Consider the following 20,579-nt stretch of genomic DNA (forward strand, 5'->3'; position numbering starts at 1 on the left):
CCCCCCCCCCCCTAAACGCGCCAGAAGCGGGTGTCGTCGAGCATCCGAGACAGCATCTGACCTCAAGACATCGTGGACCACGTGGATGTGTCCCCACCGTGCTTTGCGTCAGATCCGCCAACGTCCGTTGACGTTGGCTTGCCGCGAAGTGTCACCTAACTCTTATCACGAAAGTTAAGGATAAGTGTGCCGCCGATCCCTAAATGGTGAAAATTCGTATATAAAAGATTTTGAACAGGATGTTTATAGATTCCATGTAACACGCAATTGAAAGAGCCTTTCATGGTGACCACCTTTCACTTTCGAAAAACGGGTATTCTTTTGAAGCTCATAGACGCTTATCGATGAATTATAGCTGTTGTTAGTAACGCACGTGTGTTCGTCGTTGGTATTATAAATAATAAGATGAAGATGTTGAATGAAACATGCGGAGGTGTGAAACGATGTTTACGAGAGGTAATCGACACATGTTTTCCTAATTGATAACGTATGTTGATTATTTTGCAAATGACGCTAAACGATTGCTAATGTTAATTTTTTGCTTTAGATTTTTTTGTTTAGATTGTTAGTAGTTAATGTGATGACCTATATATTATACCGAATTTTACGATTTTAGAATTTTTAAAATTTTGCGTGATATAATTTCTATTCCATATTTATTTTTTCCTATTATTAGATATTTATGATGTTACAAAAGGTATCTACGTCACACGTTTAAATTTGTCTTCTAGTTTTTAATATCTAATTCTGTGATCGAAATCATTTTAAAATTATAAGTGAAGAACTGAATATATAATCTCCAATTAATACAAATTTAATTACCCCGAAAGCGATGCGGTTTCTATACGTTTTTCTCTTTGTATTTCGCATTCGCCTTTATACATAGGGACTGCAGGTCACGGTTTGAGAACACCGTACTCTGATTCAGACGTCAGGCTGCCACATTGAGTCTATAGTATGACAGTCCTATATACAGTAAACAGCAGCCGACGGTTGTTGACCACAAAGGGACTGAATTTATGTTCCACCTGGAGACGCCTTCATAATGATTGTCATTAGACAGGGCGCACTCCAGGACGCACGTAAATGACCGTTCATGGCCGGTGAAGTCGGCATATACTCTGTAATGCTAATTAATCGCAGAAGCTCCCGGCTGTTTATATTGCTGGATGGCCACGTTACGCAATTAACGAGCTTCAATTGCACACGCGTTATCACGGCGTTTACGGATGGGCGATCGCTGTGTGGTTCAGTGCAAACTTTTGTAGGAAACAATCTCTATTTGCTTGCGCAAAGGGGAATGAATATGTGTAACGCAGCCAAAATGAAGTTTGCGAAAGTCGCTTGGGGAAAGTTATATAAGTTTATATTAGAAATTACGTATAGAATGTCGCGTCGGAGGAATTCTGCATCGAACTTTTCCCCCTTGTATGTGTATTATTCTGGTTATTTTTGCAGCGAGGTACAGCTTATGGAATTTCATTTATATATTTTTCTCGTGCATTAAGAGTTCTTATTAAAAAATGATAAAATATGGTATTATACGTGATTTTTACATTGAACATGTTTTCCTATTATATTTGTTCTTTTCTTATTTGGAAATTACAAATAATTTTAGAAACTACATGAAATTTTTGCAAGTTTTAGCGAGCAGCGGTAAAAAATTAATTAAATCAATCAATATTCCAAATGTAAATTCTGTATTCATTTATTATTTAGTTTTCGAATAAAGTCAAGCTCCAATTTATAACTCATACAAAAAGCTTATAAATAAGATAAAAGATGTACTGAATATTTCATGAGGAAGTGCAGAACTTTTAGGTCACGTACGCGAAATATAAAAAGGGTGTGAGATGTATACAAAATTATATTCTCGCAATTCACGAAACCCCATATTTATTTAATCTGCGGAACCTATTAAATGCTACACATTTGTATGTCATAATGAGAAAATGCAATCCTTTTTAATCTATATTTTAGATTAATCTTTTTAAAAAGGTCATTTTATCTCACACAATTTTAACTCTAAATAAATTTAAAAATAAAACCATATATACAATATATTATATATACAGTGTGTATGTATTATATCATACCTATATTTTAACATATATATTTAATGTTCTTTGCCGTAATATTGAAAATGATAAGATATAAGTAAGAGACGTAGTTTCAACACTAGTTTAAATTATTAAAAATTAAAAAATGTGTGTGTTACCATCCGTATAGTTAAGACATATGATTTCAATTGTCAAAATTAATTTGTCCATCTGAGCGATATTGTATGTTAAAAATGCGTATATTAATTCGAAGTTGATTGGTTTGTTGAATTTACATGGGGTTATTTACCGCTGATGAGGACTCAGTGAAGTCGAAACGTTCCTCAGTGTTAATATTATAATAAATTTATATATATATATATCTAACAACCAGTATAGCTCAATTTGTCTTGACCTGGGAGGTTTATTATTTTTTAATTTTAAAAATTTATTTGAGCGGACGTTGATTCAATTTAATTAAATTATTGAACTCGTAAATGAACTTGTACATTGTACTCAGTTGCGTTCATACGCAGGGTGGATCATGATTTGGGCATGCATTTTAGGCTCAAGAACGATCCCATTATCGAATGATTAACGAGTTTATCTCATGCAAGAAGCTGCTCAAGCGGTATCAGACACTCATGTGCGCGCCTAATGACACAATAATAATAATAATACGCGTGCGCTAGTGGGCTGTAAATCGATTTTCGCATCAGGCGCGGCATCGGCAAATGGCCCGAGATGGGAATGCAGTCGGAGAGGTAATTAGTACAATTATTAATGCATTCGCGCAGTTTCTGATCGCAAGTCGATTTGCATAAGCATCGCTCCGGTGATAATCGCCATGTTGTATAAAATGCGGGCACGTGGAAAATCTACCTCGCCTTCATTTCGAGAGAGCATTAATTTCGAAAGATAACAAAGTTTCTCTGGTTTCCTTTTTTTTTTATTTTTTGTTTTGTTTTATCGAACACACTCCATTGTTGACCGTAACTATACCTGTTGCACTATAAACGCTGACTTTCTGAGAAAACCATTCAATCAAATATTTACCTTGAAGAAATAACTCGATCTTACAATAATAATTTCGACAGGTTGTTAAGAAAACTGTGATGGAGCACTCGACAAATATTATAGGTTATTTCCATGGACATTGTTGGAACATTAAATTGAATTTCCCTTTGCATATTCATATCTCTTTAATAATATTAAGAACTAGAAAGGAAAAAAATAATCCGAAAATTTCGAAATTTTTCGTGTTTTTCATCATTTTCTTTCGTTTTTGGCATTATTATTAATTATATAATACTTTTATATTTTATTACACATTGTATTTTTTGGGCTTTTCTTCTTTTATAAAATTTTCAATTTAAATTCCTGAAAATAATTTTTACCATTTTATTATGATTAGATGTATTTTTATAATTTCCTCTCAATACTGTTATTATTATTTTAATTATATTGCAGTTTTTATACATATATATTTTATTTTTTTACTTATTTAAGAAAAATGTGATAAGCTTTTGTTGCTCTTGTCTCTTTTTACAAAATTTTCAAACCACTGAACGGAAAGAAAAACTTATTCTTAAAAGCACACTTTATTATATCGGTATAGATATATATTCATAAAATCGTTCTTCGCGCTGTTGATCGCAACTTGGCATGCACGTGCCGATTGCGTTTTGCTTAAGTCGTAACGCCTTCACTTTTCAGTGCAATCGGACCGCTTAATAGAACTCTGAAAGCTTCTCCCGAGGTTCTCCCTCACGCTATTTCTCTTCCGCGTTATTAAGTTGAAAATTGATAATTCGCGTAACAGGGGGGAAACTGTTACGGAGCCGTTACGTTTTACGATCGCGAGCCTGTTACGACGTACCTAATTTAAAGAGCGCGCTCGTTCTGCGTTTTCAATGCTTACCTCAGATTTTCGTCACGTTTCTTTTATTCCGTTCTTTTTATACAATAGATATCTGAAATGTGAAACCTTGGAAGAGCATTTTTATTCTTTCGAGAGAAAGATCGGCGTATGAGGAGGCGCGTGGTATTTCACGTTCGGCCTTTCGTTTTCATCCACGCCGCTGTGTTGATTCCGAAATTGAGTTTTAATCCTAAATCTCTAATGTATATACAGGTATCGTCTCACGTGGGCTTTTGTTCATCGTCCAATAATCCTGCCCTTGTTCAAATAATCTGTACGCCGCCGCGCCGTTTCTTCCGGCTATGTTCTTCGACCGATATACCACCTGCGTCGATGGAGGTTTACATAGCCACGTGCAGGGTATATCGAGAGCTTCGTATTTTACTCATTTATCTTAGGTTTACGAATTTCAGGATAATTCGTAAACCTAAAATAAACTTTGCAGAAGTTTTATTAATTTCTTCTTTTTTTTTTTTTTTTTATAATTGTTTACGTTAAATTAATACATCTTTAATTACTTGAAACTAGGATGAATAACTTTACTGTTTTATATCCATCGCATAAGAAAACTCAAGACGGCCTTTTGATCAAAAGCTCTATAAGCTTCTAAATTAAGAATTGATTACTGCCTGTAATTCGAGATATTTATGGAGAAATTTGAAAACGCGGCGCAGATCAATGTGTTAAGGAATCCGACATTTAAATTACAATTACTCGTATCGATGTTTTGTATTTTCTTTTCTCAATTTTAATTGCTTAAAAACGGATCGCAATCACATGGAAATTTTATCGTCCACCCTATATATTTCATCGGGCGGGGGTCGTGTTAGTCCGCGCGGCGACATCGAAGGTCGATACCGTGCGCCAGTTCATCGTTCAACGATTCCCGTCTTGTCCCTGCCTTCGAATATAAATGTAGGAGGGAGGAGGTTCTCTCCCAAAGAGCAGTCTCGCCAAAAAGGGAGTAGGAAAGAACGGGATCTTCGATAGCCACTCTCGCGAAGGGCTCTCGCGAGGTGATCAATAGGGAGAGAGTCGTAATTTCCCTATCACGCGTCTCGTCGGGCATAAAATTGCAATTTCGCCCCGGCCAACCAGCCAGATGACCTACGAGTTCTAATATCCGCCTGTAATGATCGCACGAGGATATCCTCCCACGAGCGACGAGACGCTGTTACACCGGTAATGGCATTTACCTTTACGATGCGGCGCGGGCGCTCCGCGGTGAAATTGTTTCGAAGATTGAAATCCCGTTGCGCCGCGCTGGACCACGCTAGTTTAATCCGACAGGAAACATCCACAGCGGCCATTATTAATTCAACGGCTATGATAGATCGCTTGACGTTCATTTGATCTTGAGATTTACGAGGGAGACCTGCATACAAAAGAGACGTCTAGTACGAATTGTATTATACATATATATATATATAAGAGAGTACATAAGAGAAAATAAGAGAGAATATATACGAGAGATCGGCCGGGATGTTATTTTCGCTATTTAATGCATTTTTCAGCATCTCCAGACGATAGGATTTGGAGAAGAGATTCCCCATGACCTTTTTCCCTCCTTTTTTCCGGATGACAACTTCAATTGAAAAAAAGCGTGATTATACACAATGAATTATTTAACGTTAACAGTTGATAATTCAGAGATATTCGCTTGTCTTAGGGCCGCGATTGTTCCATCTTTTGGGTAAAGTTTACCTGTTAGGTAAGTATCGCCCAATCATGTGCGCGGATTGCCAGATTTATCTAACAGGTAAACTTTACCGAAAGATGGAACGATCGGCCCTTAATCACTAAAATAATAGGGAACATTCCCGATGTCGGGGGTACTCTGTCGTACTCTGATTTAACCGGACGACAAGTATCTTTTACGGTGGTATTTTATTAATTTACACGCGAACGACCGCTCGAACCCGATATATAGAGAACGAGAGCAATCTCTTCCGAGAGATCCACTCGGTGGAAATGTGGAAATTCTTTTTCTCCGCGATAGGAGGAAACGTTCTTCATCCAGACTAGTCGAAGTGGGATCATAAATGACTCGAGCTGTCTTATCCGTTCCAATTTCAAGTTGTCGATACGGTGTTTTCACGTTCGCCGTCCTGGACAAGGCAAAATTCGTTAGTCGTGTCACTGTCTCGAGATTCCCAGACTAAAGACAAACACGACGAGAAACACGGCGCGACGTTCACGTATAGTCCTGCCGGTATCCGAAATCGCAATTTTCGTGGTCCCGCACGAGACCCCAATATTGGGTTTCATGGACTCGTGAGACTCTCCGGGGGCTCTCGACGTACGAGCCCAAGTGCGCCATTTCTCAAGTGGAACACGGCCCCGTCGTTCTCTCTGTCACGCGTTATTGAAAAACACACAGCTGCCGCTCTATCCTCAGCATCTGAATAATTCGTGCGTCACGTAATCATTGAAAGTAGGAGATACGTCTCCGCGATGTCGGAATTAACGTGTTCTATTATTACAGGCTTTTATTATCATGCAATTGTTATCTGCCTTAATCTTGCGAATTGTTGAATTGTTTTATGCCATTGATGCATCAGGATTCGATTATGGATTTTTATATAAATACGTTCAACAGCCGACGAGATAAATAATTTTTTTGGGCTGGTATAGTCGATTCTTATATTCAAGACTGTCTTAGGTATAATCTTAAGATGTCATGAAGCAATCGAAGAACCACTTAAGACGATCTTGAAATAAGAACGAACTCTGCTTTAGTTTAATCGTACACGATTCCCCATTTATAAAAATTATTAGGAAAGAAAAATTTATAATTTCCCTAATAATTCCAAAATATATTTCTATTTTTGTCTGTATACTTCAAGGAAACAGTTTACTTTTCATGCTGAAACATAATTTAAATATCTATGCGAGAGACTATATGTCGCCGGAGTTTATCTTCAGGGAGAGGAACGTACATCTTTGCTCTTCGAATCTCCCGATTCAATCTCACAATTACGTCCAACGCGACGCGCATGTCCCACATAGTTATATGCGGCAGCATTAGCATACTGATCTTAATTAGCAATTAATCTACTGGGATTCTGTACGTCCACAATGGAGTGGTATCGAATGCGATTCGGGGAGGATCAAGCAGGGTTAAGGCGATTGCTTCCTCCTCGGCAAGGGCCAATCAAGCGGCTGATGCGGCTCGAGCGATAGAGGGACCGTTCTATTTCAAACGAGAAGACGAGGCATCTCTCTTCGTTGATGGCTGCAACCGCGTCGAGAGCAGACGCGGCGTTATCGAATATTCTGGGAGGGTGGGACAGAGATGGATCGATATATAGGTTGTTGCTACAGCAACAGCTCGATATCGCTCGCACACGATGCACGAGCACCATTCGGCTCCACGCGAGTGGGTGGTACCAAAAACGTTGCCAAAACTCGCGCGCGCTCACTTCTATGAGAAACCCACGTGTCACTATACATTACCTATGTAGGCGTAACGCAGTTTAATATAGACGGATTGCACGGCACGGTGCGCGCGCGAAGAACCAAACGCGGATTACGCGGAATGTAATCCTCACCTCCACCCATCTTCCCTAAACAATCCAGGGAGCTGTGACACATTTCGGAACGACCTCTTGTTAGGCAACTTGATCGAGGCGCGTTGCAATGTCTCGGATGTAATTTTTATTTGTTAGAAAAACGTTACTCCAGAGCGAGTGGGTTTGGGAATAAACGTAAATAACGTCCGGGTAGTCGATTTGAGACCATCGGGAGCAGTCACCTAAGGTATTTTTACGTTCCAATTAAAAATGACTCTTGTTAACGACAAATTAACAGAAAAGAAATGAGGACTCGGTATATAAAAATAAACAAAATGATGTCAAGGGCGATATAAGAGTCAAAAAGATATTTGTTCAACAATAAAACATGTAATTAATCACTACTTTCAATTAATTTAAACATTGCTTAATTCGCCTTCAAACAATTAATTACGATAATAAATAAATATAGATAAGTATTAATAAATATAAATATGTTACAAGTTTCTTATTAACAATATACCATTGTAATATTATACATTATTGATTGTTTTCCAATTTATTATTATTTAAGAAGACTATGAAGAAGACGGATATTTGCTTAGAATTTTTTGAAAGAAGTAAATGGAAATCAAACGAATGAACTAAGCACGCCAAGTAGCTTATTACGACAGTATTTCTACAAAATAAAGACAGTAATTAATAAAACGCTTTTTTATTTCGGGTTTTCGATAAAATTGCATATTTCAAGATTTATAAAGGATAATTATTAAACAAAAATGTAATGTTACTAAAAAAGAACGAAAATGTGTTAAACAAAATCCATTTTGCAACAATTCACATTTTTTGCCGCTGGGATAAAAAAAAAAGAACCAGGTGACTATTCCCGGGTTAAGCGAAGCGTTTGCGATAAATTGTACTCACTTTCAGTATTTAAATCTCAGAACAAATATCGATATTTATAATTATCAATCATTCTGATCTAAATTTTCGAGAGTCAAGTTTCTTTATATATATATACTTCAGAACAAAGTAACAGTCACAGCCAACGCATTTGTACGAGGTTAAATGTAAATATATTAATACGAAAGCTTTACATTCCCTTCGTATTTCCCTTGTATTTCCTCCGCTCGGCGATTCCCACCGGAAATTTGTCGAAACTGCCAGGGAACGCCAGGATAAATGGCGACATTTGGCTCTCGCATCGTTTGTCTCCTCGGTGAGACCGCGTGGGATTACGCGACGTATCCGTCGAAGGTGATTATAGTCTCATCGACGAACTGTCGTTCTGTTGCAGGCTCGAGCACACATAAAAACGACGCGACAGGAAATGGAAGGCCAGCTCCCCTTTTGGCTGAGCCAAGATACGGCGCCGCGCCTCAACCGTACGGTGAGTACCTGTCTGTCTATTTGTCCGTCTGTCCCATCCAACCATCCCATCTGTTCGTACCTAATGACCAAATTAAGCTCACCGGTTCGGAAAATAGATGGCTCGGGCCATCGCAGAGGTTTTTCGCGAACACGTGTAAAGAAGAGAATGTAGCGAATGGGAGGAAAAATTTATCTTCGAGGAACCTTTCTTGTGCGGAATACGCGCTAATGGAGTTATCATGAAAATTATTCACGGAAAAGGTTTTATATAATATACGTAATTTCTTAAATCGAAGAAATTTCACCTATACGACGTTATAGAACAGCGTAATGCACGCAGAACTTGTTACTCTTCAACAGAAGTTAAATGTTAATAAAAGGCCAAGTGCAAACGTACCTGCCACATTTCTCAGAGGAATACTCTGCGAATTCACTCGTAATCCAAATAGCATTCGTAACGACAGCATGTGCAATTCAAATTCGGTGGCTTTAATTGCGACAATGAATAGGCTGCGAGCAGAAAATTGAAAGAACTGCTGTTCCTACAAAATGCACATACACGTGTATTTCAACTGAAAAATGATTTAGAGAGAAGGAAATCATTGGGAAATGTGTAAGAAATTTTTACACAAAGAATCTTTCGAAAACGTTTATTATAGAAGAATCATAAACTATGGAAAATAACATAGAATTACGCGCATTAAAAATTTAGTAAAATTCAAAGGTTAGAATTCGAAAAGTTGCACATGTAAACTTTGAAATCTATAAATCGAACAATTTTACGGAAACAGTTTCTCACCTTTTGCTACTATAATAATTGTGTAAATTCTCACATCTCTCTCTCTCTCTCTCTCTCTCTCTCTCTCTCTCTCTCTCTCGTGATATCATTAAAAAGACGTTAAAAAGAACGCTTTTGTGTCAAACACGTGAGATAGACGGATTTAACAATATAACAATACAAAAGCAAAATCGTCGCGTAAAGCGGCCGTCTACAATAATAAGAACTTTAAACCTCAAGCTGTAAGAAATTGACATCGATGTGAATTCGTCCTAGGAATTCAATCATAGCGAATCGTTCTCCTCACGTTCGACTGCGATTGGCCAATTTCTCACAACTGGAGTTTGAAAGCTTAAGTTTCACGCCTTGAAATTTTATTGTGGACAATCGTTTAAACTTTAAGTGACTCGTGACACTGTTGCTGCATCGACCTGCATTCGAACTGTTGCAGCCGGCGCGGCGACGGACTGCAATCTTCTTCTGTATATAGCGTCTAAACTGTTGAGCACCTAATATTGACTTCGGGAAAATAATTCCTCCTCGATACAGCGCAGGTCTAATACCGTCGCCGTAAGTCAACGCCGAGTGACCGCGATCCCGTTGCGATTTTGACAGGAAATCGATGAACCGTACGTAACATGGCGCGCCTGCAATCGAAATCGCTTTACTACGAGCCTCTTGTTGCGCGATAGTTGTAATCCGATAGTGGAAAACATTATCGTAGCTCACCGACGGCCGCATGGCAACACACTTTTCCCAATAGTCCTCCAACATTCTGAATCGACACCATTTGTCGCAACATTTAATACACGGCTATACACAGCGGCCGACAAAGCGTTGCATTACCATTCCAATAGAGCTGTTAGCTCGAATTACTCCAGTTGAGGGTTGAATTGTTTAATTTGATTTTCTTCTCGCTTCTATCTATTTTCTATTATTATAATTTTATTCGCCGGTTTTCTGTGAGAAACATAAATTTTTAAACTCTACGAACTTATGAATAGCTTCCGGAGAGCAGATTCTTGCCACACAAATACTCTTTCCATTTAAAAAGCATTAGTTTAACCAAGTACTAATTTCTTAAACGGGGAAAATCTTCGGCGGGAATCTGCTTTTAGAAATTTATATTTATACAATTAAAAAAATCTCATAGGAAGAAAGCGAATAAAATACAGTAGTATAAAATAAATAGGAAATAGATTTTTAGCGAAAACGCAATTCTTAAATTAACGCTATTCTTAATATCTTACAGCTTTTCGTTTTGAATAAGATTTATTATGATTCATTATTGTATTCTTCGCCGCAAAATATAAATATTTAGAAAAATAGTTTCTTCTTTCATTGTGTTTCAGCGTCTCCCTTTTCTCCAACGCACTAATAATTTTATTATCCTATACCTTATATAAAACTTAAGTATTTTTTTTAACTTAAGTGAAATAGAGAAAAAATAAATTGACTCTGCTGTTTATATAATTCATGCATCGAATACCGGCTATAGCCGGAGCTATCATGAATTAAGCGACCGTATCGCGTTCTCGTGCAAGGTTGGTACGTGTACCCGATACGAAACTCGGCGACGTACCGATCTTCCGCCGAACAACGCGTGTCCGTCACGGTGACGATGAATAACCGCTGACAGCGGTATTTCGCGCGCGCGCTTTCATTTATCTCACTCGTCCGCATCTGTAGTTCGGTGTGTGCATCTGCGGTTCCAGGTTCTACGCCGCAGGTGACCTTCCCGCCGGGTGCTGGCCACGATCGTTACGAGGAGAACTTCAACGGGCCGGCGACGTATGCAGAGCCGTACGTCGAGCGGTACGGGATCAAGAGCGATTTCAGCGGCCGCGAGCCGTTACATCCCACACCACCTCGACCGGGTTATGTTCCCACCTTGGGCCAAACACCGCCCTCCAGCACGCAGGGCTCCGTCATGATGGTATACGGACTACAACCGGACAAAGTCAATACCGACAAGCTCTTCAACCTGTTCTGCCTGTACGGCAATGTGACGAAGGTAGGTGGCGGAGATCACCAGCCCTCTTGTCTCCCCGCGTTCCCAACTCTCTCTCTCTCTCTCTCTCTCTCTCTCTCTCTCTCTCTCCTGAACCTTTGTGTGCGACGCCCGTAGTGCGTGTTTAGAGCGTTAAATGGAGCTGGCGGGACCGAACAAAAGGGTCGCATGACTTAATTATCGCTACGGTACTTGGCAACACGGGCAGGGACCGTTGACGTCCCTTACACGACACCGTGCTTACGTTTAACGACGACCGACAGATTCCAGGTTCCGTGTACGTTTATATGTTTAACAAGGATCAGCGAGAGCGCGTGTGTTTATATTTAACGAGAGCGAAATTTCCGCGCACTGCTGCACGGATCATAAATTCCTTCATTAAACACATGGGTTTTGATTAAACACGGAGAGTGATTTAAACGTCGGAGTAATATACTCTCTCCCCAATGCGACTACACACAATCGATTATACTTTGACCTATTTGTGTAATTAGTTTTTACATTTAACTTGTACCGCACCACGAAAGACATATATACTTATACATAGTATATCCAACCCAGTTCAGTTGTTTGTAACTTTCATAAAAATAAATCTATTTTAAACAATTCCTTTTTTAATTGAATCGTTAGACATTAAAGACATTAAGAAACACAACAGTATCAAATAAATGTATATATCTTTATTGATAAAAGAAGTTATAAGCGATTATGGAAAAGCATTGGAAAAAGTATTAGAAAAAAAAAAAAGATATGATACCCATCCAGAGAGACATCAAAGAATTAAGATCATCATGATATATTTCTGAAATCTTAAAAGATTATCAGCTTTTTGAAAATTATTTGAGACTACGGCACACAAAATAACTTACGCAGTAAAGCAGAAAACAAACCAATATTTTGAATTTGCTATTACTTACGTTATTGACTAACGTCTCTGTATAACGATTGGCTGATTTGCTTACTACTATGTCATACTGTGTGTTATGCTTCGGTATATCACAGCCTTAATGTCTCGAAATAAGAATCAATTATGAATACCGGTCTGTAATTCTCTAATAAATTACCATTAATGTGGGCGTTCAAGGAGACGCTATTAGCACTATTTATATCATTCCATCCTACGTCTAATGAACGTAAAAATAGAATGACGCGAATAGTGTTAAACAGCATCTCCCAAAGAACACACCTAAAGAACCGTTTTGCACTCGTCATTTCGCACTTTCCATGAGCACTGTACGATCTTGTGCTATCCAAGCTGTAAACTTCAAGGCTCTCTGTCTTTTTATCGCAGGTTAAATTCTTGAAAACAAAGGAGGGCTGCGCGATGATACAGATGGGTGACAGCATAGCCGTGGAACGGTGCCTGCAGAACCTGAACAACGTCACGATTGGGACGGACGGCAGGCTACAGCTCGGCTTCTCGAAGCAGGCCTTCCTATCGGACGTAACCAACCCTTACATTCTACCCGACAAGTCAGCAAGCTTCAAGGACTTCACGGGAAGCAAGAATAACAGGTGAGTCCTCGCGCGCGCGCGTCAACTTTCTTTACCTCGTTTTATTCTCTCTTGTCGTTTTCTCGCTCAACTCGCCCGCATCCGTACGTTGAAGACCATTTATCTCCGCTTGATCTTTCTCCCATCGTGATATTTTCCCGCTTTTACATGTATATGTATACGAAGCGCGCGAGAGGAGAGTATATACCTTATACGTATATAAATTCCCATCGCGAAGATGGCACACCTTCAAGTCTTCTCGGCAACTGTTTCTTTCCTCGCCATTTAATTGCACGTTTTATCCGCGAACTCGCACGTGACAAATTTGTGCGGTGTAAAACGATCTATCGTGGCTTCGTATTTAACGCCTCGCTTTTAGATTCTGCGATGCATCGGGAAAAATTACTTCGTTGCAAGCGCCAGTAATTGATGAAACTTTCGCCATACTTCAGCACCTATATGAAAATAGAAGTAATTAATGTAATTATAAATAAAGCAATGTGTGTTTAAATTAAAAGTTTTTATAAACTATTACGCCACAATTTATAGCTTTTTATTTAAAAGTATACGTGGAATAAAATATGCAAATAATAAAGAGTAGAAATATACCTCTCGTTACTTCTTGAAAATATGATGTTAGTTATCAGTTTCGAAAAGTGCTTATAGCGAGTTGTACCTTTTTGATGACTTTTCAGAAGGACAGTTCTACACATGTCAGATTTTTAGTCAGTTCCACTGAAGTCCAATTTCTATGAGAATTGTCCTTTCTGATAGATTTTTATTTAAGCAACAAATATATTAAGCTCTCAAAAACATCCCTGTTATTCTGTTACATATTACAGGCAATCAAGTGTATCGGAATACCATTTTCGCTCCCTGCTTTCCAAGATTACATTCCTGTCAGATGTATCGATTGGTTCATAATAAATTGACGTGTCTTATACCTTTCACACAGAAATCATTGATCTTAGATAGTACGGGTGTTTTGATAGTGCAGTCCACCTTTATCAACCTATTCCCATCGTCATCCCTCCGCATGATTCTTACAGGGCAACGGAACGGCAACCGAAGAACGCGGGACGCGTACGGTGCGATTCGGCAAATTGCGACGGCACTCTGCGAGATTAAACTCGGGAGACTAATTAAATGAGGACACGTAAACGAGCGCGATTTAAATCTCTCTCCGCTCTCCGGGTGAACACTGAAAATCCTCCACGGTCCCCAAGTTGGAACCGCCGCGGACCTTGTCCTCGGTCACGCTCCGGGACGCGGACGCGCTCGAGCGGAAGAATCAAATCTAAAGGTTGAATAGGAGCTAACGACACCGCTGCGATTTCGTGTCTGGACCGGCGTGCCACTGGCCACCCATCGGTCGCTTGAAAGGGCGTGCCTGATGATATCCGGCTCGCCGATTAAGTTCCAGCTCGTCCGATTGTGCTGGCGCGGATTACGGAAAGTGCGCGGAAACATCCTCTGACGAAGTTTTCATTCGTGCGGAAAAATCGCGTAGTCGGGGAAAATAAATTTGATCTTTTTTATATCTGTATTCGAAAAAAGCGGCGTGTATAAAAGTGATACAACAAGAACGAATTAAACAATTCGAATTCTTCTGCAAGTAAAAGAATCTCTAATGAATATAAATTCGGTATCTATTTTAAATAAATATATATCAACAGTAATAATAACTGTATTATATATTAAAATGATATAATATGATTAAAAACAAACGTTTCGGCCTTTAAGAAAAACCGGATTAATTATGATTTTGTAAAAGAATGTTGTCTCCCTTCTTACTTAATTACACTCATTGTTCAAAAATAATGATTGCTCAATAATGGAACGTTGCAATGAACGCGTTAGTACAAGCGATTTATTAAAATTAAAATTTTCCAAATTTCCCCGTGGACTTTCTTTCTCCTCCTTTCGTTTTAAAACTCTCTACTTTCGACTTATCGTCTTGGCGCCTCATTTATTTAAGGTGATTCTGAAAGAGCTTATTTAAATTTTACTCAAGCATGTCCCACGGCAAAGTAATTCATTAAACTGAATAATTTAACAAAGTGAGAAAACACATCTTCGCGTGATACGCGTGTTTTTAAAGAGTATAAGATCCCAGCGAAACGTTTCGGACTGATGAAAAACTTAATCACCCGCAAGGAGGCCAGCGTCCCCGCTTTGGGGCGCGTGAGCTCTGATTGCAAGAAGTCAATCGCAAGAAGTTTCCTAAAGCTCACGAAAGACAAACTGTGCGCCGGAAATGTTCTCTCCGCAGGACATTTTCCTTCCTCCGTGTGGAAATCCGCTTTCCTTCACGTAATTGAGGGCCTAGGAACTGTAAGCTGACATTTTTGTTGAGAATAAGATGGCGATATTGCACGGAACGTAAAAGGGAGCAATTCCACACCGGAGGCAGACGTATTCCCCTCGAGGCTTCATCAAAGCTGTTCGCGAAGAGAGAAGGAATAAAGAGCAACGCTACGATATTCTTTAATTTTCTTCCGATAATACTTCTTTGTGTTTTGAGATGATGAAACTATCCGTTTGCAGCTTTCTGCAACTCTCAAATACCCTGATATATATATATTTTATTTAGTTTAAAACTCTTTGAACGATGAAGTACCACTGCCGCTCAAAACTTGGGAAACTCTATAATATTTAAACCACGATTCTTTGTTCTATAATATAAAATCACAATTCTTTAGATATAATGTATTGAAAATAATTTTTGTAAATGTATAAAGTTTTATATTGTTTTAATATTAAATTTTACTTCGTACACTAATAAAATTTATAATTGAAAAAGTACAAATCTTTGTACTGTAAATTCTAAAAGGAAAGTTTAATTAACTTTATTTATTAATACTGCAAATGCACAAAAGTTTAAATAATAAGCTTTTGTACATGGAAAATATTAATACAGATGATTAAACTTTCTTTTTAGAATTTACTGATACTCCAAATTTAGTGTATCTATACTATCCTATCTAATCATCGTAAAAGTTGGACGAAAATATTAAATGCGTTTTCTATTCTCTTTTTTAAACACTGATGAACGAATCAACTGACATATTGGCTATGATGATAATTTTTTTTATTCAGTTTTTATCAATAATATTTCCAGTTGACAAAAATTACAAAAAAAATATTTGCAACTCAGAAATTTAAATAAAATTTTGACGATAACTCAGTATCCTAAAATGTAATACGCTATTTTTTGTTATGTGAACTTACATTAAAAGGGTACAATTAATTCCTAAAAGTAACCTTGCTTTTGTTTATACATATTTTTAAATAATTTTTTAAACAATTGAAAAGTTTTTCAATATCAAATAAATAAATAGTTGACAAATTTTATTAAAAATTTTCTTTTCTGTGTAAATATTTTGTTTTACTTTGTTTTGTTAGGAAATAATAAAACACAAAAATGAAAATAAACCGACTTTTAAGGGTTTATTTTGTCTGTTTAAAATGCATTTAGTAGCCAATAGAAAATAGCACATAACATAACTAAAAAATAGCATCAGGACATCGTATAACGTATTCCCAAACATTCCTAATTTTTGAATGCTCAAGTTAGGGATCTTTCTTGTTAATCCAAAAATATATATATATATATATATCAACCGAAAAACCGTGTAATTTCTTGATGCAAACGTAATTATTCGATAGAAGCCGCTTTTTTCAATGAAGTCTACAATACCCGATCTTCAATATGTCGTTGCAGATTCCTGAATCCCGCGATGGCCAATAAGAACAGAATACAACCACCATCGAAGATAGTTCACTTCTTCAACACCCCACCGGATCTAACCGAGGAAACAGTGAATCGCGTGTTTGTGGAGCGCGGCATCGAGGCACCGACGACGATCAAGCTGTTCCCTCTCAAGTCTGAACGATCGTCGTCCGGTCTGATCGAGTTCAGCAGTGTTGGTATCGCGGTGGCCGCTATCATGGAATGCAATCACACGGCACTCGAGAACAGCAGTAAGTATCGACATACGATCGCGCACTATCATAAAACTCAGATTTCTCTGGCGCGGCGTTTCTTGGTGAGATAGTAGTCGTGAAAATTTTACGCGATTATGATATCCCGCAGTTGGTCCTGATGCGAATTTAGCGTTTACTCGTCCGATTTAGATTTGGATTTCACTTCTCTCGTTCAGGTTTACGATTCTCTTCGTGCTATAGAAGCTCGCTTAGTTTCCGTTTATACTCCTCTTATACAATTTTTAACGCGATTCGTTTTTATATCGAAAACTAAAGCTAAGGGAACGAATTATTGTGGACATAAAAGTTGTTGAAGAAGTATTGATTTTAAGAAAACTTTTTATATGCATGTATAATATGTATCAGTTTGTTATTCTCCCGAAATGTTTAACTCTCTAATCAATCCCTTGGTGAGAAATATAAACGAGATGATAGTCAAGATTAACAGCGACATCGTAATAATTAATGAATAGGATCACAAAACATAACTCATTCAAAGCTCTGATTTTCTCCAATAATTCTGCTAGCTAGCGAAAACTGTCAAACTCCAGGAACTTGAAAGGAATGTCGTTTGACACTTGAGCGATCTTGTCGTTTCGACAGTCCCTTCGCTAGCGAGTTTCGCAGCCAGACATTACAAGGCGATCCCCTCGCCGTGCTTATCTGTTACAGACGGCAAGTTCCCCTACATCATGAAACTCTGTTTCTCGTCATCGCGCACCATACCCACGAGCTTCCCTCCCAGCAGCGGCAGCGTGTCGAGCAATTCCGCTGGTAATGGCCATGCCAAAATGCAGCAGGACTCGGAATAGAACGGCGAGGTCCAGGGCCAGCAGCGTCAGCGTCAGCGCCAGCGCCCCTCACTCGCCGCCCTGCACCCGTTGTGTGCCCCCGCGACGGCGGGCACGGCCCTGCACCCCGCAGCCGCAGCGATAACGCTGTCCCCAGTCCTACCGCCGCCGCCACCAGTACCGCCACCATTGCCCCCACCCACCTGTCTCCTAATAGCCACTCCAACCCTCTATCCAACCGTACCTCCACCACCTCCGCCTCCATTGCCTACCTTCTGGCCCTACTAAATACGGCGGGCCCACAAATCAGGTGGGTGAGACGAATGCACGTGAGATCGGCCGAGAATGGACTCTCCAAAAATGAGAAGAACAATCGAGACACACATCCCGGCAGCGAGAAGGAAATGCATGTCGCAATGTCGTTTATTTTCGATCGAAAGCAACAGACGGTGAGACACAACCAGTCGTTCCGCGGCTGTCCGCCGAGGTCCACCGGGTTTGGAAAGAGTCGCGTGTATTCTTGGACGCGCTCTTAAAGTCTTCATTCCGACGTGGTCGAAGGCTTGGGACAGTTTTCGATGGTACAGTGTGTAACTTAACGCCTAATAGCACCGTGTTCCACTAGAGACACGTTGTCAACGCGGGTCGGACACGGGACTTGGCGTCTAACGGGAGGTGGGGTACAAGTGCAACGACACGTCGAAGGAAACATCGGAATAGCATTGGTACTGTTAAAGTCGCAGGGAAAATCCTTCGCGGCCGGCTGGTCACGATTTTCGCGGCGTGTCTCGTGGGGAAGAGCGAGACGGGATGACACGTACGCGCCGCGTTCCAATTTTGGAGACTCCTGTAAATAGCTCGGAGACTAGCAGCCTCCGACGCGCATACATATCAAAGGGCTTGGAAGTAAATCGGTACGTTTCACGAGGAACCATGCACGCGATTTTCGTAGAAACTTCTCACTCGACAACTCGGCGCTGATGCTGAACAATTTGAAAAAATGAGAACCGTCTGAAGCAATGCTGCGAAACCTTCTTACAAGAGGAAACGATTCGAAAAAAAAAAAAAAGAAAAAACGATCGGAGGATAAAAACTTGTTGGATGAGAGAAGAAGGTAATACTCCATTAGCAAAGAGAGAGATGGATCGAAAGAGATGGGAATGGCTCGACGATAGTAAAGCTGTCTTGGAAAAGAAGCAGCTCGCAGGAAGTTTAGTTCCTTCGTAAGAGAAATCGTTCAAGAAAGTTTGAAGACACCTCTCGGAAGAGAGTTAAAAATACGATCTATCAGAAAAGGAATGGTCGAGTGGTGATAGAGCTTTCGTAAAATGACTGAAACAAGATGGAATCCATTTCCGGATGGCCATCAAGAAGGTACCATTCTGTAAGATCTCTTTGGTGGTAGCAGAATAGCTCGAGGATGGTTCAACTCTTTCGGAAGAGGAATCGCTCAAGGAGAGGATCGAACCTTTCAGAAGAGGGGGGCAGCTGAGAAGATCGAGAAAATCCTCTCGGAAGAACGCGATTCGTGGAAACTGGAAGCCGTGCCGAGTGCGAAAAGTGCGGAATCTCTCGTGATTGCTCGCGAAGCAGACAGGTGGGCGCTGCTTCCGCGAAGCCCGGACGTATATATGACGTCTCGGCATTCTCACAACCGCGACGAGACGCTCTCTCGTTCGTTCGTTCGCGTCTCATAATCGACTCACCCAAACTCACGGCGTCGCGCGCGCGCGACGCCACGACATTTATTCTGAAGCCGAGCCACGCGCTCCTCGACGACCATACTCTGTGGGATCCAATAAATGAACCGGAGAATTTTTCAGCGACCACTTATTAAACACGGGAATAGAATTTTAGGAGAGTGTTCGAAGGAATCAATCTGATGATCAGAATCAATCGTGCTCCGAAAACTGCGCGCGACCTGCGAGAACGCAGCCAATCCGCTTTGAGTATCACTGCATAACGCATCGCTCTTATCATCGTGATAAGCTCCGGTCCGCGACAAGTGTCGCGCGACAATATTTTTCTCACCGTTTACTGTACATCCGTTTTTTTTTTTTTTTTTTACATTAACGCTAATGTTTTAACACTCATCCGGATAACCTGATTTTGTAATTCATATAATGATTACCCAGTAGAACTCTTTGACAGATTAACGTAGCGATATTTCATCCACTGAAAGGTTTGTCGCAACAATATTGTAATTCACATAAAGCAACTTTTGTACATAGTTCTTCTCTACAATTTTTGAACTTATTCTTTTACCTGTTGTTACTGAAGTTCTTTAATCTACTGTTACAGAACATCTAAAGAACGCGGAGATTTTTAATTAGGCCCATAATTGAATCTACGAACGAATTTAAGCTAAGCACTTACGTACATTACTTTTGCTTTGTGAGTTACCATGCTGTTGTACCAAGTAGTTATATAGAGATTACCGAATCTAATTTTATTTTAATTATGATACGATTGCGATTTTGCTCCGTATCAGAAAATAAAAAAGATTTAAGGATAATTATATAATTATACATATAATTTGTCAGTAATTGTTACATAAAATTATGTATATTTAACATGCATTCATATATTCTTTTGAACTTAAACTTTGTTGCGTTATAGTTTCAGAATTTATAATTTAAAGAGAAGAAAAATAAAACATCACCATTTTTTATAAA

The 20,579-nt window shown here is 39.3% G+C and overlaps 1 protein-coding gene across 2 annotated transcripts in view; it reads left to right on the top strand.

Moving 5' to 3' along the window:
* sm (heterogeneous nuclear ribonucleoprotein L) overlaps positions 1-20,318 on the top strand; it is a 173,938-nt gene extending 153,620 nt beyond the window's left edge. The window contains exons 7-11 of one of the 2 annotated variants that reach the window (XM_018540945.1): positions 8,770-8,862; positions 11,337-11,635; positions 12,924-13,147; positions 16,851-17,110; positions 17,786-20,318. In XM_018540945.1, the coding sequence (XP_018396447.1) occupies positions 8,770-8,862; positions 11,337-11,635; positions 12,924-13,147; positions 16,851-17,110; positions 17,786-17,925 (1,016 nt within the window). In that variant the 3' untranslated portion in view covers positions 17,926-20,318. The remainder of the gene's footprint in view (positions 1-8,769; positions 8,863-11,336; positions 11,636-12,923; positions 13,148-16,850; positions 17,111-17,785) is intronic. The other variant, XM_018540946.1, reaches the window with a different exon arrangement.
* Positions 20,319-20,579: the final 261 nt, after the last annotated feature.

The sequence above is a fragment of the Cyphomyrmex costatus genome, unplaced genomic scaffold (assembly GCF_001594065.2).
Source record: "Cyphomyrmex costatus isolate MS0001 unplaced genomic scaffold, Ccosl1.0 scaffold273, whole genome shotgun sequence".
Lineage (NCBI taxonomy): Eukaryota > Metazoa > Arthropoda > Insecta > Hymenoptera > Formicidae > Cyphomyrmex > Cyphomyrmex costatus.